Source organism: Sminthopsis crassicaudata, chromosome 4, assembly GCF_048593235.1.
Source record: "Sminthopsis crassicaudata isolate SCR6 chromosome 4, ASM4859323v1, whole genome shotgun sequence".
Lineage (NCBI taxonomy): Eukaryota > Metazoa > Chordata > Mammalia > Dasyuromorphia > Dasyuridae > Sminthopsis > Sminthopsis crassicaudata.
Window position 1 is genome coordinate 306,192,210 of NC_133620.1, and position 25,415 is coordinate 306,217,624.

Here is a 25,415-nt window from a genome sequence, read left to right on the forward strand (position 1 = left end):
AATGCCTTGAAAAAATTGTAGAGTATGCATGGACATTTTATAACTGGTTGTGGTCAGTTAACTGCTAAGGAAGAAGCTACTTGACTGGCCATAGAAGAATTTTTATTTTTTATTTTTCATAGAAAAAAATTTAAAAACTGTTTCAGTAATCTTTCCATTTGTCTTATTCTTGGAAGTTTTTGGTATCTCATTCATATTGAAAGGTCCTGAGAATGACTCCGAATCCTGGTATTACAGAGTTTAAGTTCTAAAGTCAGTACAGCATTGATGGCCTGAAGAATAAGAATTAAACTTTTGGATTCCATCTCAGCAGTAGTTAAGAACTGAGCAAAGTTTTGGTCCTCCCCCCCTCCTCTAGACAAGACAGAATAGGTCCTTACTTGAAGGAAAATGTTTGTGTTTTGTTCATGTTATATTTTTGAAGTAAACTTTTTTTTTTTTTTTGTTAAGAAGAAAAACCCTAAAACCACTCAACATTAAGTGATTAAATAGAACTGAAGCACTAGTCCATGGAACTTAAAAGAGTGTGTATGTATGACAGTAGAAAAGAGCTCTGGGATAGTAAAGGCTTATTTGCTACATTATTTGAATAAGTAGTTCATTGGTCTATTCTTTCTATCTTCTGTTAATGAAAAACATAAAAATTTCCCTAAAAACTGCTTTGGCTGAAATTCACAAATTTTGATATGTTGATAAATTGTTGTCATATATATATATATTTTGGGGGGGAGAGTGAAATCATGTATGTTTCTATAACTCTTTCTTTGGTCCACTAGTTCTTTAAGATTAAATTATTTTGTCTCCAATTAATTTCGAATGCTTTATTCAATATTATTGTTGAATATATTTAATTGAATATTTAATATTAATTAACAAATATTAATATTTAAAATATTAAATATATTTTATTTCATTGTGGTCAGTAAAGCATGGGCTTAATATATGTCTGCTTTTCTGAATGTGTAAGGTTTTTATGTTCTTTTACATGGCCAGTTTTTGTAAAGATGATATGCATAGTTAAGATATATGCATACTCCAGTTGATCCACCAACACCTAGATATTCTTCTTAAAAACAACACGTACTAAATACAAATTCACAATTCATAAGGCTTTTTTTCCTATTTTTTGTATGTAGAAAGATTGGTATTTATTAATTTCAGTCTATTTCATAACAAAAAATAAAAGGAAATTAAAATTTAAAAGGAAATACGTAAACAGCGTTTGTGGTCACAGGCATATTAGGGGCTGGGCGGGAGGAGCTTCTCAAGCAGTAGATGGTCGAAAAAAGCTCTGGACAGATGAAGCTTTTAACAGTATCCTCGCTCCGACTCCAGTGACATGCGCGATGGTGATCTAGTGGAGGTTTTGCTTAAGGCCCTCGGTTTGTGGCTGCGCCTTCTGAGAGGTAGGTGTAGGATGCCTGGAGGAACAGGGAGGGGTAGGAAGTGCTGGGGAAAGTGGAGGAGAAATGTGCAAAAGCAGGGGTGGGAGAGGATATTGCGACTTCTGGGGAAGAAGGTGGCTGTTGGATTGTCAAACGGAAGTAGCTTGAGCCCGAAATTTTTGGGGATGCTTAGTGGCAAGGCCCGCCTCTGCAGGAGACCTTTTGAAGGGAGGCCAAGGATGCGTGCGCAGCTCCGTCACCATTTCTGGGAGTCTTGGTTTCGAGTAGGACTTCGGTCCCTGGGATCCTATCTCCAGGTATTTACTGACTTGGGCTCTGGTTCCCTAGGCTTCTTTCTATTTTGGAGGAGGTCGGATACCTTAATTATAACCTGAGGGAAAAATCTGTAACATGAGGCATATTTCTTTGCCTGAGTAATTGTGTGTGAGGAGGGAGTAAAGGGAAGGAGAACCACTGGGCAGAGATTGCTTGTCATTTGTCACTTGAGCGGGGGCAGAGTTCATGACGTGGGGAGGGACTAGGGAGGGATCCGGGAAAAGCTTCCACAGCAAACTTCACTGTAAGACTACTGTGAAGGCACCTTTAACATCATGCAGTACAACCCTCTCATTTTTACAGATGAAGAAACTCAAAAGAGATAAAATGACTTGAGATAGGTCACACAGCTGGTAAATGGAAACTAAATTTCTGTACGAGAAGTACCAGTACTCTTTCCATGAAACGACACCAATGCTTACTCGGTGCCTTGTTATTTACAGTCCCCCGATTAATTGTGTAACTCAATCTGTCAGAAACCTCCTGCTAGATCTTCTGTGTCTCTGCTGGCAGTAATGCTTAGTTAGCAAAGTGTTTAGTTTGTGTGTGAATACGCATTCCCTGCTTTGGATGCAGACTTGAACCTTTAATGAGGCCTTTGCTGAAGAAATACTAACATTAAATATGAAAGTAATTTTCTCAAGTCACCCAGATTCCAATTTTTCTCAAATAGGATATAATCCTAAATCAAGTATATCATCTATAGAGGCAAAAAACAATCAATATAATAGACATTCGTTTTATAATTAGGAAACTGGGTAATAAAGTGGGTAAAATGAATTTTGGTTAGGCTGCCAATTAGTGACAAATATAGGATGAAAAAAAAATCCAAGTACTCTGCTTAGCAGTAGATGCTTTTATTACTTGACATAGTGGTATAGTTTAAAAAAAAAAAAAAAAAAAAAAAAAGATTTTATTCCTGTGTCTGCTCCTTAATAGATATATTATTGTGTACAAGTCATTTGACTTCTATTAATGTTTCTTGATCTGTGTGATCAGATATTAATAAATAATAATGCTTATGCTACCTTTCTCATTCACTTAAAAAAAAAAAAAAAAAAAAAAAAAAGCATGTTTTAACAAGCACTGTGCTAAGTTCCGAGGATAGAAAGATAAAAACAAAACCTCACAAATAGAATCCAATCTCAAGGAATTTATACTCCTTGAGGGATATATTTTCTAATAGATGAAAGATAAAGAATATAGAGAGCAACTGAAAGATTAAAGAATGAGCCTTGGAATTTTTGAAGCCTGAGAGAGCACTAATAAGTGAGGGAGGGGTAGGAGGGATTTAGGGAAGGCTTCACAGGAGTTGACACCTAAAATTTTTTTGAAGGCAAATAGGAACTCTGTAACACATAAATTGAAGAGAAAGTAGATTCCAACCCTGAAGAATTATTTGTGAAATCCTTAGAGGTAGAAGGTGGTATTTTGAGAGAAATCTGAAACATAGAATGTAGGAAGGTAAATATTGTAAAAAAAAAAAAAAAAAAAAAAAAAACTGAAAAGATAAATGGAAGCTCCATTGTAGAGGACCTTGAATTTGAGGCTGTTGTAGTGACAGTAGGGACTTTTTGAAGGTTTTTGAATAAGGGAATATGGTGGTCAGGCCTGTGCTTTCCTAAAATTGACAATTGTGGGTGATGGATTAGAACTGGGAGAAACCAGGCAGGGGAATGAATTAGTCAGAGTAGTATGGGGGATATAATTGTAGTGAAGCACATGGGGAGAAGAGGAAGAGTAGTTGGTGTTATGGTAGTGTAATCTATAAGGATGGGTAATAAGGAAGGACAAAAAAAATCAAATTGAGATTATTAGTAGGAAATTTAGAGGGAAATAGGATGACTATTTTGGAAGTGTTGAGGTTGAGGTGTTAGAAGACAGAACTGAAGTTAAGTAGAACGATTAGGGCTGAATGTATATGTACATCTGGAAGTTTTTTCTGTACTGAAGATACTTAAATCCATGTGAACTAATGAAACTATTGGGGAGATGATATAATACTCCATTAGTTGGCCTGCTAATATTCTCCATTTGCCTATATCATACCAATTATCAGAATAATCTTTCATTTTAAGAACTTCTTCACACAGTACATTCCACTACTTAGAGTTAAAGCAATCTGCAAATATTTTCAATTTAAAAGTAGCATTTATTAACCATATTATCCAGGTTAACAGAAGAGGAAATAAGTTACTTAAATAGTCCCATTTTAGAAAAAAGAAATTGAATAAGCTATCAAAAAACTCTATAAGGAAAAAGTCTCTAGCATATAGCATATATTAAGTAATATCCTCTGTTAAGCAGTTTACAAATAAATATCTCATTTGATTATATCATTCCTATTGATAAATTCCAGCAGTTTTTAGGAGAAATTTTATATCTCTAAATAGTTAACATGAATACAATAGAGAAAGAGCAGATCATTGAATTTGGCATGCAACTAAAAAAGAACAAATTAAACCTGCCCAATTAAATACCAAATTAAAAATTGTGAAACTCAAAGGAGAGATTAATAAAATTAAAACCAAGGAAACTATCAACTAATTAATAAACTAAGAATTGGTTTTATGAAAAAACCCAACAAAATAGATAAATATTTGGTTAACTTGATTTAAGAAAAGGAAAGGAAAAAAAAACAAATTACCAGTATCAAAAATGAAAAGGATGAATTTAGCACCAATGAAAAAGAAATTAAAGCAATAATTAGGAGCTATTTTTTCTAATTGTGTGCTAGTAAGTCTAACCAAACTGATGAATATTTACAGAAATATAAATTGCCCAGGTTAACAGAAGAGGAAATAAGTTACTTAAATAATCCCATTTTAGAAAAAGAAATTGAATAAACCATCAAAAAACTCCAGAAGGAAAAAGTCTCCAGGGCTATTTACAAGTAAATACTACCAAACATTCAAAGAAAAATTCATTCCAATTTTATGTAAGCTATTTGGAAAAATAGGTTAAAAAAGGAGTCCTTCCAAATTCCTTCTATGACACAAATATGCTACTGATAACTAAACCAGGAAGAGCCAAAACAGAGAAAGAAAACTACAGACCAATCTCCCTAATGAATATTGATGCAAAAAAAAGGATAAACTCCATAAGAAATGTTCCTCACTTTATTCCTTCTCCAAAAAGCTCCTTCTAACTTATTATTAGTGAATGTAGTCACTTCAGAGTGATTCTCCCCATATCAAATAAACTGAATTTGGTGCAAGATTAACTCCTTAATTCTCCTCCCTTCTCAAGTCCATAAGGAAGAAATTCTTTTTGAATGGGAGTTTTTAATTTTTTTTTATGTCAAAGATAGGTCTGCCCAATTATATGGGAAAAAAAAGATGTGTTTTTTCCTCATTGTGTCCCCTTCAGGGACACAAAGTTAAAAAACTCTTCTTTAGAATTTTTTGAGTATTTGAAAGTCCACTGAGCCTTTTAAATCATGTCCTCTTTGAAATTTTTCCTAATGATCAAGGGGCTTAGGACAATGGTTGTTATGAAGATAAAATAAGATCATGGTTTTTGGAATTTTTTTGGAAACTAACCCCACTCTCAGAGAGCTATCCTTCCTACATGTTCTCTCATTGCATTCTCTTCATCCTCTTACAGTTCTATTTCTACCAGTTTCCTAATCTGATCCTGTCCACTTCTAGGATAGGTCCGGAAATCTTGTAATGACTCCAACACTAAGACTGAACCCTTGGCTCTCATGGTTCAAATCTCATTCTCTATCTTTCACTGGCTTCTTCCTTAATCCATCCCTCTCAACTTCTACCCCTGATCTCCTTACTATCCCACTTTAGAGCTGTTTACCCTTTTTCCATTGTGATCTTTGGAATGCTTTTGTTTTTAACCTTTTCCTTTTTCTCCCTTCTTTCATCTATTTTGTACTCTCTGAAACATGGCTCCTAACAGATGACACAGCTTTCCTGACCATCTTTTCTAGTTCTTCAGAGATATATATTCCCTTTAACTCACTTACTTATTTATCATCCCACCTAGCTATCAAAATCTTCCTTTTTTTTGATGACTGTCAAAAAATGATATCTTCACTTCCTTTCCTTTCACTTGTTTCTTAATTCTCAGACTTCTGGTTTCAAATCTCATCATTAAACTGAAACTATCTCCAAAGTTACCAATCATCTCATAGTCTTTTCCCATGTTTATCCTCCTTGACTTCTCTTCAGTCTTTGAGTGAATATTCTTCTCCTTGGCAGTCTCCTCTCTAGGTTTATTGCTCTCTTTTGGTTCTCCAACCTAACTACTCTGTCTCCTTTATTGGATCTTCATTCAAATCATACTTTTAGTGAGTGTCCCTAAAGACTCTGTCTTGGGCCTCCTTGTCTTCTATATTGTTATGCTTAATGTTCTACTCAGCTTCTATATCATCTTTATGCTTGATTCGATTTTCAGATTTAAGTATATAACACTAACTTCTCTCCAGTCTTCTAAACTTGTAGCTCTAGCTGTTTCTTTGAACTGAATATCTTAAAGACATCTTAAAATCCACATATTCAAAAGTGAACTTATTATCTTCTCCCCCCCACACACAAGTTCTCCCCACTTAGCTATTACTAATGTAGCTATTACTGTTGAGTTACTATACTTCTTCACTTGATGATTTCATCAGCTCCCATGGATTTAATTATGGTATTGGTTCTCAAATTCACATATTCTGCCATAATTTCTGAGATGACTTCCAATCTTTCTCCTTCAACTGTCTTTTAGACATTTCAAACTGGATTTTCAATTTATACCTAACTCAGTATCTCCAAAATTGAATTCCATACCTTCCCTCCCCCATACCCTGCTTCTTTCCCACCATCCCTATTACTTTCAAGGCAACTCTCTCCTCCCAGATCCCCAGACTCAAAACCTAACCTCAATTCTTCACTCTTACTCATTCCATCTAGACAAATCAATAGGCTTATCAATTTCACCTTTGCAACAACTTTCAAATATTCCCATATTTATTCCATTCTGTCCTCTGACACTATTCTTATCACCTCACATCTGGCCTACAGCAATAGTCTGTTGGTGAGTCTGCCTGCTTTAAGTCACTTCTTACTCTAATTTATCCTCCAGACAACTACTAAAGTGATTTTTCCTAAAAGGCAGGTCTAATATATCCTACCCTAGTCATGCTTAGTAAACTCCATTGCCTCCCTTTTTTTTTTTTAGAATAAAATATAAAATATATGTTTGTCATTCAGAATCCTTATACCTTATATTCTTCAATGCATAGCTTCCTCCTTGCTCCAGACGTTTTAAAAATTGCTCTTTAAACTTGGTTGTTCCAGTTGCTTAGAATTCTCTTCCTTCTCAATTCCCCCAACTTACTTCTCTGCTTTCCTTTAATTTAAACCTCAACTGAAATCTTTTATGAGAAGCTTTTCCCAACCCCTTTAATTCTAACTCATTCCCTCTTTTAATTACTTCCTGTTTATACTGTATGTAGCTTATTTGTTAACTTGTCTCCCCCATTAGATTGTGAGTTTCTGAGGACAGGATTATTTTTTACCTCTTTTTGTATTCCCAGCACTTAGCATAGTTTGGGGTACTGTATTATGATTTTAAAGAAAAGTTTGGATTCGCTCCTATAAATGACGCTCTCAAGTTCAATTAAAAAATGAAAATAAAAAGTTTTAATCAAACAAGATAAGGTACAGACAATTTAGATTTACACAAACAAACAAATAGAAATAAGAACAATTGACAACATGACAATTATAGCAGATAGAGGAAGAGAATGCATCACCAGTTCAAGGGAACCTCAAAAACTCAAATGGCTGGGAGTCCCGTTTCAGCCTCAATCAACTTGAATTGTGTAAAGATTTTTCCCGGCGAAGCGTCCTCCCCATAGATGAGATTCAACTATGGCTTACAACACAGGCTTTTTATATGTTTTCAGACAAAGAAGGCTCCTGGCCAAAACTTATATATATATATATTCATGTTGACTCACTCAATTGCATATGCACAGGAAGGAAGCCACCCAACCCTAAGCATAAGCATGTCCAAGAATGGCTAGTTCCTGGTATCTATTGTCAAGGTCATACAGAGTTCATGGAATGGTCAAATTCCTATAATTTAGAAGCTCAGGCCTGTTAGATTTGAGTGAGCTTATAATTCTAATATGAAATCTTAATTTCTTATTCATTTGGCCTTAAGATCATGAAAATAATAAGAGGACTGAGCTAATGGGGTAAAATTAGAATAAATTGTTTTCATCTTCCAATACATATAACAATTACACATACAGTATTACAAAAAGAACAATAATAATAATATGGGTATGGCTAAACTATTAAAATAAATGGTAGCACTACCTGATCTAAATAAGAAGTCATACCAATGATGATTAGTATCTGATGTCACTAAATGAGAGGCCTCAATAAGTTGTCATGCAGCTATATGAGTCTATATTCGATGTTCATTTAATGCGCGCTGATTAGACTCTAACAGTTTCTTCATAACTAAAAACTTGTTCAGGATATCCACAAGAGGTTGTAGTGACAAGGAGACATGGGGTAAAGGAAGAAGGTTGGTACCCAGGTTATTAGAAGCTGTTGCGAAGATACCTCATATATCATGGAGAAGTTATTCACAGGGTACAATGTTAAATCACACAAATTGGATGAATGTGAGAGAAGGCAGGGTTCCATCTGCCGAAACATCATCCCACAAAATCCCCATATCAGTTGCAGTACAGTCAGACAAAGTATGGGTTACATTATTCAAATCTATGCAGTTTCCATACAGTTTCCATATAGTTTCCATATATATGAGTAAAGCAAAGTAATTAGGTAAGACAAAAGGTAACACATGAAATTGACACATAACAGCCCATATCTTAACTTGACAATACACAATAGTTCCAGTACACCAAAAAGAAGTACACATAGCATTTTCAGGTCATTCTTTTTTCCATGCTTCTGGTAAATTAAACATATAATCCCACATTGCAACAATCTCTGAGCATTTTCTTTTTGTATCAAGGTATACATATTTTGTAAAGGGCATTTGGTCCATTTAAATAATTTACTAATTTTCCAGTAAAACCCAAACTAGTAATAATACTATCATTAAAAAACTTGTAAGAATTGGCTTTGACATTTTAACGTATTTTGGTGGGGTAGGATCGTTGTGGGCAATTATTGAGTATTTACAGTCAAAGCTTGAGAAACATCTTGCCCAGCACTGCACAGTCTGCTGGCCAAAGTTTCAAAGTCTATTGAATTAACTATACCCAAACCAGTTCCAGCACCACCAAATAGGGTATCATACCAAGTTCTTTTCTTTCTAACACAATTCATAAGAGTAGGAAAAGTTACATTATTGGTACAAGTTTTTAGGAACTCTTATGATTGATGGAGGATGTTTTGTAGGAGGGGGAGGTGTCAGTAATAGATATTTTATCTAATAGTGAGGCTTCAATACCGCTATCAAGATTTTACATATATAGTCCATCAGTTGTTTTTCAATGTTGGTCTCAGCTTGTTCTCTGCATTCAGTTGGGAAGTCCACACCCTCGGAGTCCACCAGTCCTTTAATTCTGGTATGCTGAGTCCACTCTCTTTCCAGTGTAGCACTGCTGTATCTGGATCTGGATCAGTCCTTTCCAGCTCAGGGTCAGCTTGTCCTCCTTCCATGTCTGAACCAGGACCCCATCTCCAAGCTATAACTCATGCACTGTGAATCCTAAGGAGGGGTCTGAGCAATAAGCCTGTTTTGTTGTAAAGTTTTCAGATGTTACAGTAAAGACGTAACATATTTCCTTAAAAACAAATCCTTGGTTTCAAATATTGGATACAAGGAAGAATTTTGAATCCCTTTTGGATAAGGGTGACCATACAATAATTCATAAGGTGACAATTCCACGTCTTTTCAGGGGTTTTGTTTTAATTCTTAATAAGGCAAGGGGAAGGCACTTGGTCCAGGGCAATTGTGTCTATAATGCCAATTCAGTCAGTTGCTGTTTAATTTCCTTATCTATCCTTTCCATTTTACATGATGAGGGCAGATGCTATGGGGCGTGTAAGTCCCATCATATTTCTAGAGCTTGGGCCACAGATTGGAGGATCTTAGCTGTGAAACAGGTAACTTGGCCTGAATCTACCTGCTCCACCATCCCATACCCTGGAATGATATGCTCAAGAAGTACTTTTACAATTACTGAGGCTGTTGCCCAGGCAAGGGGAAATGGCCTCCATCCATAAGGTCAGATGGTCCACTACGACCAACAACTATTTGAGACACCCCACTGACAGCAGCTCGGTAAAGTACACCTGTATGCTTTGGAAAGGCCTGATACCAGGAGGCTTTCTTCCTTTTAGGCTTGTTATTGGGCCGTCCTATTCATCCTCTGACAAACAGGACACCCACTGACCAGTTGCCTGCTATTGTGTATAAGCCAGTGCCACAGACCTGGTCAGCACCACATCACACAGGTCTCAGACATCCCAATGACTTCCCTGATGTAAATGTTGGGGTACATGTCTCATATCTGCTGTGGTCAGTACCTCTCTGCCATTAGGGAGGAGCCAGTGCCCCTCTTTTATCCTCCTGAGCACCAAGGCTTTATATGTTCTGTTTCTCTTCTGGGGTAAGGGAAAGTGGAGGCATTAGAGGCAGAAATGCCAGAATTAGCACCATCATCTCCTCTGTACTTACAGATTCCTCTTCTCCAGGCCGCTTTGCCTCCTCATCTGCAAAGCAGTTTCTCCTTATCTCAAATGAATCTCTTCTTTGATGCCCCTGCACATGAATCACTGCAGCATTCTTAGGTAACATAAGATTAGTCAAAATTTCAGTGACCCTAACCCTGTGTGCCAATCCCTTTCCTTTACTGTTTACCATTCCCCTTTCTTCCCATATTTCCCAAATATATGAACAATTCCCCAAGCACATTTTGAATCAGTCCTTCAAGCAATTTTAGGGCTTGATTTACTGCATATAATTCACAAATTTTGAGCTGACCACTCTTTTGGCAAGAATCCAGCTTGAACCAGAGTCAAGTCTTCCCATTAACAATAGCATAACCATTTTTCCTTTTCCCATTAACTATTTGTGAGGAACCATCTAAGAACTATTCAGTGCCTTTCAACAAAGGGACTTCCTACAAATCTTCCCTAATCTTAGTTTGGTAATCAATCACATTTGGACAATTATGTTCAAGGGACACATGTTCCCCAGGGGAAGCAGATAAGAACATGGCTGGATTAAAGTTATGGTCTGGTGAGAGTGCCAAATCATCTCTTTCCAATAATATTGTTTCATATTTTAAAATCCTTGAATCAATTAGCCACCTCCTGGCCTCTTTGATTCAGAATTGATTGAACCTGGTGCAGGACACTCACTATTAAACTAACCCAAAGGTTAATTTCTCACTTTTCTTCTACCAAAAGTGCTGTGGCTGGCCTCGCTTTAATTGTGATAATACTCCTAAAGCCACATTGTTTACTGTATTTACATATTGAACTATATCAGGCTTCTCTTCCAACAAATGAGTTAATAAAGGCTTAGTTAATAATGCATATTCATCAATCCAGGTTCTACAATACCCCACCAATCCTAGAGATCTCTGGAGACTCTTTTTAGTTTTAGGCTTAGTAATTTGAAGAATCCCCTCCACCTATACAGGATCTAGTTCCTTTTTTCCCTAGGCTTGTAAAATGGCCTAAATATTTTACCTCATGTTCCACAATTTGCAATTTGTCTTAAGAAATTCTCAATCCCTCTGCTCCTAAATAATTTAACAAATTGATAGTGACTTGGACAAGGTCACTCTTTTTTTTCCTGTCACAAAAAGATCATCTACATTTTGTAAGACTTTTAACAATAAGAAATTTATCCCAGAATGTTCACACAATTCTTATATACCCAAGTAGATATTTTATAAGTTGAACATTATACCAATTATTTTGCTTTTAAAATACCCAATACACAGAAAAATCCCAAATTACATATTGTCATAACAAAAACATTTTCAAAAGGACAAAGGCAAGAACTATTATACTTGGAGTCCCTTTAAATAATTGGCATCAATACAATTAATTAAAACTTCTATTTTCACATAAAAGTATCTGAAAAGTTCTTAAAAATATCAATTAAACTTTTTTTTTTAAATAACCCTTTCAAACTATATATCACATTTCTGATCATATTCTTTAAACACAAAAACCATTATATATCTAAGGAAACAAATGTTCAATAAATTAACATCTTGTAAGAGCAGCTTGACCCTTTATCAGTTTGTTTTCTTCAACCAAAAACAGCTGCAGCTTCCTATTGCTGCTCTCCCCCTGCAAAAACACATCCTGTCTCACAGTCATCTCTCCGTGACTCCCCTTTCCAACCAGTTCCTTCTTTTCCCCCGCTGATTTCTTCTTGAAATCATTTGCTCCCACTAATCAATCCTTCTTTAAATCACCTTTTTTTTTCTAAACTTTAAACTTTAAGATTCATAACCCATTATGATAACAAATTACCCAATGTTTCAGAAGCAAACCAAATAGTTTTTCTTTTTCTTTCTTTCTTCTGCCTGAGTGCTTCAAGGCCACTAGTAAGAAGCTTCCCAGGTGGTATTAAGCGGATAAGATTGTATTGCCGTTATTCTTCTTCAGCAGACTTTGAAAATCTGCTTTTCAGAGAAAACTTCCCCACCAGTTTAAAATAGCCAAGTTTTTTTTTTTTCTTTTACTTACAAATTGGTACAACAGATTAAAAAGTTTAAAATCACAAACAATTTTTATATTAAGTAACATTAAAATAATCAATTCCCAAATTTCTTAATCATTGTTTTTAAAACTTAACAAAGCTCTTAAATCACCAAAACAAACTAGAGGCTTTTCCTAGGACCCCCGCTGCCAGAGAGAAGTTTGTTTCACCTTGAACATTCTTCCCTCCCAGAATCCAAACAGAGCTTCTCTAAACTTCAAAGCCCATTTTAATGCATTTCTCTGCCTTCCCAGGGAATGCCTAGATATTCCATGATTTAAGACCACTCTGAAAGAATTACTATTCTGGATGAATTCCAATTTCCCCAATTCAGCCTGATATTTTTCTAAGCCTGTAACACAGAAGCTGTTCTTATCTTATGAGCTTGCTAACTTTTAACACAGAACAACAACAACAACAACAACAACAACAAAATTCAAAGCAGACAAATATACAGACAGACACAGAGGTCAATTTTTCTTAAAGAGAGGCATTTATACAGCGAATCCTGCCGACTACGCCAATTTATGTATTATGATTTTAAAGAAAAGTTCGGATTTGCTCCTATAAATGATGCTCTCAAGTTCAATTAAAAAATGAAAATAAAAAGTTTTAATCAAACAAGACAAGGTACAGACAATTTAGATTTACACAAACAAACAAATAGAAAGAAGAACAATTGACAACATGACAATTATAGCAGATAGAGGAAGAGAATACATCACCAATTCAAGGGAACCTCAAAAACTCAAATGGCTGGGAGTCCCATTTCAGCCTCAATCAACTTGAATTGTGTAAAGATTTTTCTGGGCGGAGCATCCTCCCCACGGATGAGACTCAGTGGAGATGTAAGATTCTCAGTCTTATATACCTCTCTTAAACAAAGAGGGCTTTCAGCCAAGAAGTCTGGCACGTATACATGTATAGAAATACGTGACCTTCTAGTGTTTTGACTTACTCCATATATTATCTTGACATCTATAAAAATACATGACCATCTGGTGTTTTGACCCATTCTATATTGTCTATACCTTGACGTATTTCCTTATCAATTGTATATGCTCAGGGAGGAAGCCAACCGCCCTAAGCATAGACATTCCCAGGAATGGCTACTTCCTGGTATCTACTGTCAAGGACATATAGAGTTCATGGAATGGTCAAATTCCCATAATTTAGAAGCTCAGGCCTGTTAGATTTGAGTGAGCTTACAATTCTAATATGAAATTTTAATTTCTTATTCAGGTACATAGTAAATGTTTAATAAATGATTATTGACTAATAATTAAGGGCACCATAATCCTTCCATTTACCTATACAGACTATCTGTATGTCATCCAAACATATAGGATCAGTTACCAAGTCCGGTTAATTCTCTCTTTGTGATATCTCTAATATATTCACTCTCCTTTTCTTTGATACTTCTACCACTCTGGTACAGACTTTCATCACTTCAAGCTTGAACTATGGCAATAATCTGCTGTTAAATATCCCTGCTTCAAGTCTTTCTCTCCTCTCAGTTATCAAAATGATCTATCTTAGAGTTCAGGTATGATCATATCATTTCCTGCCTCTCTTCCTTTTAACAAACTTCTGTGACTCTCCATATAAAATTCTATTTTTTAAAAGTCCTTCCAGGGGCAGCTAGGTGGCACAGTGGATAGAGCACTATCCCTGAAGTCAGGAAGACCTGAGTTCAAATGTGGTCTCAGACACTTAACACTTCCTAGCTGTGTGACCCTGGGCAAGTCACTTAACCCCAGCCTCAAAAAAAAAAAATAAAAAAAAAATAAAAGTCTTTCCAGGCTTCTTGAACTTTTCTCCTCTCAGCGTACTCTACAATCCAGTGATTCTGGCTTCCTTTCTATTACTCAAAAAGACACTCCTATCTCTCAATTACATTCATTATCACTGATTGTCTCTCCTGTCTGGAATTCTTTCTCTCCCCATCTCTGTCTCCAAATTTTCCTTGTTTTCTTCAAATATTAGCTAGTAATCTCATTTTCTTAAAGAAGCTTTTATTGGCTTCTTTTAGATGAAAAGTATTAGCATTAAAAGGCAATAACAAAGAATTAGACAGAAAGCTAATACTTTCTGTCTAAAATTGTCTCTAATTTATACTGTGAATATTTTCTTTATACATAGCTGTTTGCATGTTTTCTCTCCTATCAGATTTTAATATTCTTGAGAGCAAATTTTTCTTTTTTGCTTTGTTTTTGAACTTTCTTTGAAAGATCTTTGAAGTACAATGCTTGGCAAATAGTAATTACTTAATAAATGCTTTTTAACTTGATTTGAACCTAGAAGGTTATTTGTTGATATTACCAGTTTCCAGGACAGAGATGGTTTTCCATTTGGAAGAAGAGGGGAGAATTCTAGCTATTAGACATTTAGATAGTTGATGTTAACAGAAGAGTATCTAGAACAGTATCTAGATACAAGTAAAATTTGTCTCTTTCATTGCTTTGTATTCTCTAGCTTTATTTTCTTGGGATTTTATAACTTTTCTAGCACAAAGAAAGAGAAAATGGTCAGTCTTCTTGACATTTCATATAGTTAGTACTTAATAGTGATCAGTACAGTAGAATCTCTAAAATTTTGATCCAAATATCCTCTTCAATATTCTTCCAATTTGCTGGGATGATGATTAACATGAAGAGAGACTGGAACAATATTTTCTCCTTTTTCATTGTTTTGTTTGTTATTTCTGAGTAAAGGTATCTCTATGTTACTTTTAACATTTGATGTTTTAAAGCCACTAGATCTTTCCTTTTCTCATTATCACAACCCTCTTATAGTCCATCTCCATTCCTTGTCTAGATATAAATTCATCTTCATTCACTTTATTTTAATTTAACACCTTCCATTCTTTCAGATGAGTTTTCTTTTCCAATTGTTAATTCTAATTAATTAATTATCCTTACACATTTCTACCAATTCATGACAATAAATATTTATTAATCATGTATTATGTTTAGTACACTGGTGGTAATTATGATGGTGGTCTGGATACAAAGATGAAAAATGAAACAGTTTCTGACCTCAATTATACAAATGTACTTTTTTTTATTTCTTTGAGTTTTGGAGATTTGATATACAAATTAGTGGTCTTTTCTTTCATGTCCATCTCTTTATTATGCCTTTTGGTGGAGGGAGTTCTTGGGAAAAGTACTAGCATAGCATGACATTTCCTTCTCCAGCTCATTTTACAGATAAGGAAACTTGTAATATTCTTCTCTAAAATGTAATATTCTCTGGGAGCAGGGTTCTTGGGAGGGGGGGGGGGCTTCTGGAGGCAGTCTCAGTTCAATAATCCCTAGAAGTCCAAATCCTTTATTGTCTCCTTCCAAGTCTTATCTCCTTCGTTTGGTGCTCAGCTAGTTTTCTGGAGGCCTTCTGGATCTATGTTTCAGTGTTCTCCACAGGACAGTCTGTCACCACTTCTCTGTCCTCCTTAGTTCTGCCCGACTGCTTTCTCTGGCTTCTGAATCTCCTTGACTCCCAAAGGTTTGTGCTTGAGCCTCCAGCCACAACAAAGGTGGATGATGGAATGAATCTGTCTCAGCCTCAGAAAGCTTCTAGTGCACTTGTCCTTTCTGGCCCTGACAGCTCCTCCCTATATGTTCCACACTGAGAATACACCAATCATTATATCACTAGGAAACCATCATTTGTTGTAGGATTAAACCAATGCTAAACTCCTAAGTTCCATTTACTTAGTGTGAAGTCTGGGTTAGCACCCTGGATGCTTTAGAATCAGCCAAAGTCAGGATAAACAAAAGTCCTTATTCTTTATTCTTGGTCTGTAAGGGGAGAAGTGAAAGGAATGGCCAGAGTCACTTTGGCTGTGGATGAGGAGAAGGGGAGTAAACAACAGTCACACATATGCCTTCTTCAGCAGCCAAGAGATAGTCCAAAACCCAAAATATTGTCCATTGCTTCACGTGTCAGGGAATCCAATGATTCCTGCATCTTTTGAAGTCCTGCAACAGTTTTATCATTTCTCAAAAAATCTAATGATTCCTGAGGGCTTTCAAGTGCTACTTATCATGTCTCAGAGAATCCAATGATTTCTGAGGATTTTCAAGTCCTACAACTATCTTTTCATGTCTCAGGGATTCCAATGATTCCTGAGAGTTTTGAAGTTCAACAATTTTTGATGTCCATGAGTCAAATGCCATAACTGCCAGGCTCTTTCAGTGGTGAGCACAGTCAGATGGAACCACCTGATATTTCTTGGGTCTTCTTCATTTCAAGGGTCTACTCCGTCTCTCCAATGGACAAGGTGAATATGGCTCATTGACACCCATTTGATTCCTTCTCCATCTGTGGAGATAGAAGCAAACCCTCTCCCCCAAGCAGTTAACCTATCTGGTCCCTTCCACTCACCACTTTCTGGGTTTCTCCACATCACCTGGTGATTATCTAAAGATAGTGGAACTGCTTGCACTGGACACTGCCCTTCCAGGTGGGTTATAAAACCTGTCTGCCAGTGCTAGTGCATCTTTGTCAAAAATCAAGAAATTATAAAGAAAGTATAAAGAAATTATAAATAAAAGAAATTATAAAGAAAGTATAAATTATCAAGAAAGTATAAAGAGCTAGATTTAGAAGTTCTCTAGGGTTACCTGTGGCTCCCCCTTTCTTTTGATTTTGGAGGAGCATCTTAATGTCTCTGTTTTTCCTCTCTACTATTGCCTGTCCTTGAGGACTAAAGGGTATGCCAGTAGTGTGCAAAATCTTGTACTGTGCACAAAAGTGTGCAAAATGTTTAGAAGTATATGCAGGTCCATTATCTGTTTTTATTGCTTGTGGCACACCCATAATTGCAAATGCTTGTATAAGGAATTCAGTGACCACTCAGGCATTCTCTTTTGCTGCTGGTATTGCAAAAGTGGATCCTGAAAAGGTATCTACCACAACATGGATAAAAGACAGACGACCAAAAGATTTATAATGGGTCACATCCATTTGCCAAATTTCATCAGGTCTCAAACCATGAGGGTTCTTCCCTGGAGGGAGTATAGGAGCATATAACCTATGACAGACAAAGAAGGAATGTGAAAATCTGAACACCTATTCAGTAGGTAGGTCAGGGGATGGGGAATGACCTAATTTCTCCTGATGTGAAGCACCATACTTAAAATTGTACTTAACTCCATTCTTAACTGATTCTTCATCCTTTTCACTTAGTTTGACTTGATTCTCCCTCTCCTGCTCTTTCTTCTTATAGCTTATATAATTTCCTAAAGCCAATTGTATTAAATTATATGTATTAAAGTGTATCTTTGGAAATTGAATCAGGTCCATTTTCATTGTAGAATTGACGTAGTTGCTCTCCTACTAGTTTCCATTCCTCTAGATCCAATTCTTTTTCCATAGAGAACCAAAGAGGTGTGTACTGTACAGTTTCTAAAAGTTCAGTGATCTGCTCCCAAATTATAATCAAACCTTGGCTTTTCATAAGTCTGACAATGCTCTCTACACATTTTCCTTGAATTGGAAAAGAAAGCTGTTTTCTAAACATCCATCCCATTTTAGCTGAAATTCTATTTTAGCTCTTTAACAATGTTATATAACTTATGTTATATAACTTAACACATAAAAAAATGAAAATGGAAAGTAGAACAAAGAGAATTATATGTGAAATTATGAATTTCTATTATACAGCTCACTTAAAATTATTAATAAACATTTATTAAGCATCTACTGTGTGTGAAGTACTGTGCTAAGTGCTGGGGACACAAAAAAAATGAAAATATATTTCTTGCCCTTAGGAAACTTATATTTTAATGGAGAAAACAACATGCAGACAAATATATACAAAGTAAACTGTATATAAGTAGGAAGTAATTAACAGAAGGAAGGCACTTTTAATTCTATATGGAACTAAAAGAAAACCAGTGGAGGAGGAAGAACATTACAGGCATGGGAGACAATCAGAGAAAATACTTGGAGCTAAAAGATGGAGTGTCTTGCTGGAGGAATAGCAAAGAGGCCAGAATTACTATGTCAAGAATCACATCGTGTAGAATGTGTAAGACTAGAAAATGAGGGAGGGGGATAGGTTTAAAAAGCTTTGAATATCAAATAGAATGTTTTATATCCTGAAAGTGAAAAAGAGTGACTGAACTTTATTGAATAGAGGAGTGACATAGACTTTAATGAAAACCACTTTGATGATACTTCACCAGTAGGTGTATAAAAAGTATAAAATAAATTCTGCATGTTACTTTTAGAGCTTTCCTCCTCTCTGTTTCCTTCTGAATGTCTATTCTCCTTTGTGGGGGAAAAACACTTCCTTGATCTTTTTCTTTTTAATTATCACTATTAGTTTTCCTCTTCCCGGAAAATCCCTGCTTCCAATGGAAAACAAAACAAAACAAAACAAAACAAAAAAACATAATATAGCATACTCATGCAAAACAAATTGCTATGTTTAAAAATGTCTAAAATCTTCAATCCATTATTGTATGTTAGTGAGTAGTCATTGGTCTTGAAATAATGTGTTATCATGGCATTGATCAGAATTTTAAATCTTTCAAAATTATTTTTCTTTTCAGTGTTACCATAATAAATTGCCTTCCTTGTTTTGTTCCTTTATTCTGTATAATTTTATGAGTCTTCTCAAATCATGCATGGTACAATATTATTCCATTAATTTCAAATATCATATATTAAATTATTCTCTAATTGATAGACATTTTCCTTCTTTGTTATAACAAAGAGTTACTATAAATATTTTTGTGCATATGGTTCCTTATTCTCTTTCTCTGATCTTTTTGGGATAAAGATGTAGGAGTGATATAACTGGATCAAAGAGTATAGATAGTTTACTATCTCTTTGTATGCAGTTCTAAAGTACTTTCCACCCCTTTAACAACTATCATTTTCCTTTTTATGTCATTTTTGCTGACTTTTTAGTTCTCTGGAAAAGCATTCCTAGCATATGTTAATTTCGATATTGAAAATTAACTTATCTATGTGTACACATATACAATCTTCTTCCCACTGACCTAGTATTTTTCCCCTAAAAACAAAATAAATGACATTTGCATTTTATCAATTTTTTTTTTTAGATTTGGACACCAAGGTAGGAAGACAATTGAAAAAATATTTCCTGAGAAAGAGATTTACACCAGGTCAATAATGGAAAAAATCAGTGAGGACATTACACAAGTTTCCATTTTTGAAGAATGTGAAATGGAAAGCAAATTAGGGAGGCAGGAGCAAAACCCTGCAAGCAAGATTCAGAAAAAATCCTTTTCCAAAAAGAAAGGTTTCAGGCAATTGGCAGTAACAAAAAATATGCCAACTGAAGAAAGAGATGACAAATCTAATGAAATTAGGAAAAATTTTACACTGAAGTCAAAACTTATTACTAATCAGAGAATTACTATAGGAGAGAAATCTAGTAGTTTTGACACATTTGGAAGAAACTACAAACAACATTCAGAATTAATTAAATGTCAAAAAATGTGTCCAGGGAAGAAAACTTATAAGTGTAATGATTGTGAAAAAATCTTTAGTGACCGCTCAAACTTTATTCGTCATCAGAGAATTCACACAGGAGAGAAACCCTATAAATGTAAGGAATGTGGAAAAGCTTTCAGTCAGAGCTCATCCCTTATTGAACATCAAAGAACTCATACTGGAGAGAAACCATATAAATGTAATGAATGTGGGAAATCATTTACTGTGAGTTCATCTCTTACTCAGCATCAGAGAATTCATACTGGAGAGAAACCCTATAAATGTAATGAATGTGGGAAAGCTTTCAGTGATTGTTCATCCTTTACTCAACATCAGAGAATTCATACTGGAGAGAAACCTTACAAGTGTAATGAATGTGGGAAAGCCTTTAGTGATTTCTCATCTCTCACTCAACATCAGAGAATCCATACTGGAGAGAAACCCTATAAATGTAATGATTGTGGTAAGGCTTTTAGCCGTAGTACACATTTAACTCAACATCAGAGAACTCATACTGGAGAAAAACCTTATGAATGCAATGAATGTGGAAAAGCCTTCACTGCACACTCAACCTTTACTCAACATCAGAGAATTCATACTGGAGAGAAACCCTATGAATGCAGTGAATGTGGGAAGGCTTTTCCTGAAAGCTCATCACTTACAAAACATCAGCGAGTTCATACTGGAGAGAAGCCCTATGAATGCAGTGATTGTGGGAAAGCCTTTAGCCAGAGCACACACCTTATTCAACATCACAGAATTCATACTGGAGAGAAGCCCTATAAATGTAACGAATGTGGAAAAGCCTTTGGTAATAGCTCAGTCCTGCTCCGACACCAGCAACTTCATACCATAGAATAATCCTGTTAATATAAAAATTTGGGGAAGGAAGTTTTTCATCATTTTTCCTAATTTTCCATTCACACACTTGCTGTTAATAGCATTTACTTCTAGGCCTATTGCTTGGATTTCAGTCCCATCATTAAATATAATAAAAAGCCTCCTAACTGGAATAGGTATATCAGAAACAAGATCTCTTTATTACTGTGTCTGTCTATCTGACTGTCTCTCTCTCTCTCTCTCTCTCTCTCTCTCTCTCTCTCTCTCTCTCTCTCTCTCTCTCTTTCTCTCTCTCTCTCTCTTTCTCTCTCTCTCTCTCTTTCTCACATACACACACACATATATGTATATATTTGTTTTTTTTTTCCTATCTTTTCCTATTCCTTTGATTTCTTTACATCTCCTGATTCTTGATTGTCTGCCTGCATACCCACCCAAATTTTTAATTATACACTTTGCCCCTGATCTTTGTGTCTTGGTTCTCATTTGCCTGTCTATTGAGATTCTGATATTATTTTATCTGTGTATGCCTTAATTTTTACTCATGTATTTGGTCCCTACCCTAATGGTCTTCCCTGATCTCAGGTATCCTGAGATATATGCTCTAATTATGCTTATCTGTCTGCTTTCTAATGCAGTGTTTTACTTTCAATTAGAATATCTGGTCTCTAATATTTTAACAAACCCCTTAATTTTCTTAGTCTTGGCTTCCATTGCTTTCTCTCTATGTTATGTTACTATTGTAAATACTACAATCACTAGCCATGATTCAGGAGGTGTATCTTTTCTTCCAACTGTTGTCTCATCATTCCTATAGCCAATTGAGATCTATATCTGCTGTGCTAGTTATGGTTGTTCATGAATTGTTTGTACAGATTATTTATAGACTCCTTAAGGATCTAACAGTGCTGAGTATAGACTAGAAGAGCATCTCTAAAATAGGAAATTTCAAAAGCAATAAATAAAAATTAAGAGGCAGATTTAGATTTGGTGTCAAATTTGTTGTACCAAAAGCACTGTACCAAAGTCTAATTGGCTCCCTAAAAAGATGCTGGGTTTGCCCTTCACTTGATGTCTTTAAGCAAAGGCTTGTTATCAAACCACTTATGGAATTCTTAGTTAGATGTGGGTTGAAATAGAAGACCTCTGAGGTTCCTTCCAAGTCAGCGATTCTATGATTTTGTGAATAGGAACTTAATAAATATTAAGGACCTAATATTAGTCCTATCCTATGTGACATGTATCATAGTGGGCTTTATAAATTTGAGGGTTTTCTTACAATGGTTTATTTCCTCTTACATACTTGGCTTTCAATTAAAGTGAGCCTATGGTAGTGTTTTGTTTTGGTTCATGAGTTCAGGGTCTAGATCATTTTATCCAGATCCCTTTTGAAATGATTAAAACTGAATAGTATCCTGTTCTGTTAAATTATTATTATTAAAACAGGGTTAAATTTTGCACTTTTGTTTTAATTGGTATAGGAAACTCACAGGTGAGGAACTTCTCCCAATTCAAGTTGGCATTTTTATTGCAGCTTACAGTTTTAGAAAGTTGCCTAGGAAACTGAGAAATTAAGTGATTTTCCCAGGTTCACACAGCTAATCTATGTCAAAAGTATGACTTGAATCCTGGTTTTCTTGGTTTTGAAGTTGGCTTTTTATTTACATGCATAATATTTTTAACATAACTGTTAAAACAGTGAACCATTAACTTTAAAGAACATTATGTAAGATACACCATTTGAAAAATATATCATATTTTGATAAAAGGTAGTAGCTTCCTCATTGATCTTAATCTGTTCTCAGGCCTACAGACTAGAATAGAATCAAATGAAACATAGCTTGAGCATCTTTCATTAGTTTTATATAAAAAATTCCCCTGGTTCCATTTCCCTCTGACTTTTTTTTAGGACCCATTTTTCCATTTCCATTTGCTATTTGCTCTGCACATCACATATACACAATATGAAACTGAACTTTTTGATCAGTTCTAATTCAAAGCATTGATTAGAAAACAGCTTTCTATTGAAAATCTTGGAGTTACCAAGATAATAGTTATATCAAGATATATTTTAATAGAATATAACATTTCAAAATCAGTGTAGGGTGATTTCTCTATAGAATCTTTGAGATATTTTTAATCATAGTTGGTACCTTAGACTTTACCTTTCTCCCTCTATTATTAAAGAGCTGGATTTTAAACCATCTGATGATCACTGTTATTCTGAACATCAGTTAAACCTTTGCCTAATGTTCCCATTGATTTGGACCCATTTAATATTTAGAAGTCCCAACATCAAGGGAGGGTGCACCTAGCCTCCAACTAGAACTTGTATATCCTAGGAATGATTTTTAGGTTCTCAACCCTGCCTAACTGTGAGTTCTACAGGGTTGTGACTTTAGTTTCTTTAACCACTTCTGCTGAAAGATCTAGACCCTAGACTTTACCTCTACTAAAGTCAGAAGTCTATTGCTTTATGGGTGGAAGCAATTCTTTTTAATGAGGCAAACACTGCCATCTTCACCAATGAATTTGTTTTATACTGTGGTAAAGTATTACTGTAAATCATCTGGGGATTTAAGAATTTTAGAGTCTAGGGGAAAGGGAAATGGGAAATAATATCAGCAGTCATCAAGACAGCCAGGTAGATTTTGGAGTCAGTAATACTTGAGTATAAATTGTACCTTAATAGATTTGGAACCCCATACAGGCCATTTAGCATTTCTCAACCTCAGCTTCCTCAGCTGAAAAAGTGATAACAGCACACCTCAATAATATGTTTTATGGATCCATTTACTACAATATGTCACTCTCTATTTCTCTTATCACCATGACATAAATTGACAGAATTTGAGGACTGAAGGAAGAATAAATTTCACAATTTTTCTTCTGGTATACTAGATAATCATAACAATGACAGCAGTCATTTACATAGTTCACACATATTTCACTTTATTTTCATAATTCATATATGTAGCAAGTTCTGTGGCCCTCATCTTTTCAGGCTTAGATCATAATTTGGGAAGTTGGAGGGAAAGAGAGACTAAAGTGTCATTTATCTGAAGTTGTATCCCCTAGGAATGATCTTCAGCCTTGTAATCTATATGGATGGTTCTGCTGTGAATTTTTTTAAAGGCTTCTAGGTAGGTGAGAGTCAACAAATCAACAAAGTTATTAAAAAAACAAATACAAAACAAAACAAACAAACAAACAAAAAGAACCCCTGGAAGAATTTGTACTTTAGAACTGGGGAAGAGAGCCCATGACCTTGTATTAGGAAAAATATATCTCACCTATCTTCTTAAATTGATTGAAAATAGATGTTTTGTAAATATATAAGAGAATTTTAGTTGCAATAATTTGTAGTATAAGGCTTTGGAGGCTGCAAGGGAAGTGTTTTTGGCATAGTCTATTACCATAGGGTTCTTTTGGTCCATTGCAAAACCTTCTGTCTGTCCAGCTTGAAGAATTATGAAAAGTGACTCAAACCAAAGATGCACATTGCCCAGATCAACCCAGAATTTGCTTCACAAATGGAATGATTCTAGACCTCCTAAGCCAATAGATTTGAGATGGAACCAAAGCTAAATGGAGTATATTGGGGAGAGTTAGTATTCATCATGGTAGCTGCCTAGTATTTCACTCACCACCACATGGTGGAAGGCAGCTGAATTGTAGGGACGAATTCTGCCCTGGGGACATTCTCCGGACTGTGTATAAAAATAATAGTTCTATCCACGGAGTGTCCTATTTTCATGTTCCTCATGCTTTTTAGGTGGGGGAATTCATTCATATGCTTTTTGGGATCTGTTTATAGTAGTATGAAAAGCAGGAATATCCCCATTTTAGTATAAAAGCTAATGGAAATTGATAAGACTAAGGGCAAAGAAAAAGTGCTCATGGGACTAGTAGAAAGTGAACTACAGAAAATGAAATACAGAAATCATATATTTTAGCCTTATAAGTGAAACTCAGGTGATTCAGAGGTTCTAATTTGTCATATTGTGGCTCATTAGAATCACTAGTTAGTCTGAGACTTGTAAGCCATTGTCAATTTGCATTTTTCCAAGAGTCAGGTTTTCCATTTTTGCTGTTTCTCTCCCTTTTCTTCTAAATTGTATGAGGGTCAAGTATTTCAAGGGTGTGAAAAACCACAGAATAGTCATTTTGAGAAAAAAAGATAAAGATAGATTATTGAAAATGACCTAATCTTTTCTCCCAAACTCCCTTCTGCCATCTAGGCTCCAAATCCCAACCTTATCTTTGAATTCTCTCATTATCTACATCTAATCATTAGCTAAACCTTTTGAAATTTTTAAAATGTGTTTTCTTTATTGTCTTAAAAATATTTTAAACCAAAAACACCATTTATATAGCAGAACACAAGAATGATTCCGTATGAAACTGAATTGTCATTTAATACTGCTTGCTTAAAGTACATAATAAATTCTATACATTACTTTCAAAACTGACCTGTTTGTGCTTACTTCTGAACTTTGTTTTCTTCTGTGTACTTTTAAGTTATTACAATGACCCAAAAGCATACAAAACTCACAGCACTCAAATGACCTGTACCACAGGCTTTTAGAAAAAATTGTTCATTTTCTTGCCTAAGGCTTTGTTACATTTAGCAATAGTAGGTTCCTTTGGGAACCTATTTGTGACCAC

At 35.2% G+C, this 25,415-nt stretch overlaps 1 protein-coding gene across 2 annotated transcripts; it reads left to right on the plus strand.

Annotated features, from left to right (window-relative positions):
• Nucleotides 1-1,254: 1,254 nt before the first annotated feature.
• Nucleotides 1,255-20,917, plus strand: LOC141541021 (uncharacterized). 2 transcript variants are annotated; one of them, XM_074265077.1, is made up of 2 exons: nucleotides 1,255-1,406; nucleotides 19,514-20,917. In XM_074265077.1, exon 2 carries the CDS (start codon nucleotides 19,584-19,586, stop codon nucleotides 20,766-20,768), a length of 1,185 nt encoding a protein of 394 aa, XP_074121178.1. In that variant the 5' UTR covers nucleotides 1,255-1,406; nucleotides 19,514-19,583; the 3' UTR covers nucleotides 20,769-20,917. The 2 variants fall into 2 exon arrangements, with proteins under 2 accessions (XP_074121178.1, XP_074121179.1); XM_074265078.1 differs by having other exon boundaries at nucleotides 1,387-1,702.
• The last annotated feature ends 4,498 nt before the right edge of the window (nucleotides 20,918-25,415 follow it).

Coding starts and splice junctions, on each gene's coding strand:
- LOC141541021 (XM_074265077.1), top strand. CDS start 19,584: ATGGAAAAAATCAGTGAGGACATTACACAAGTTTCCATTTTTGAAGAA.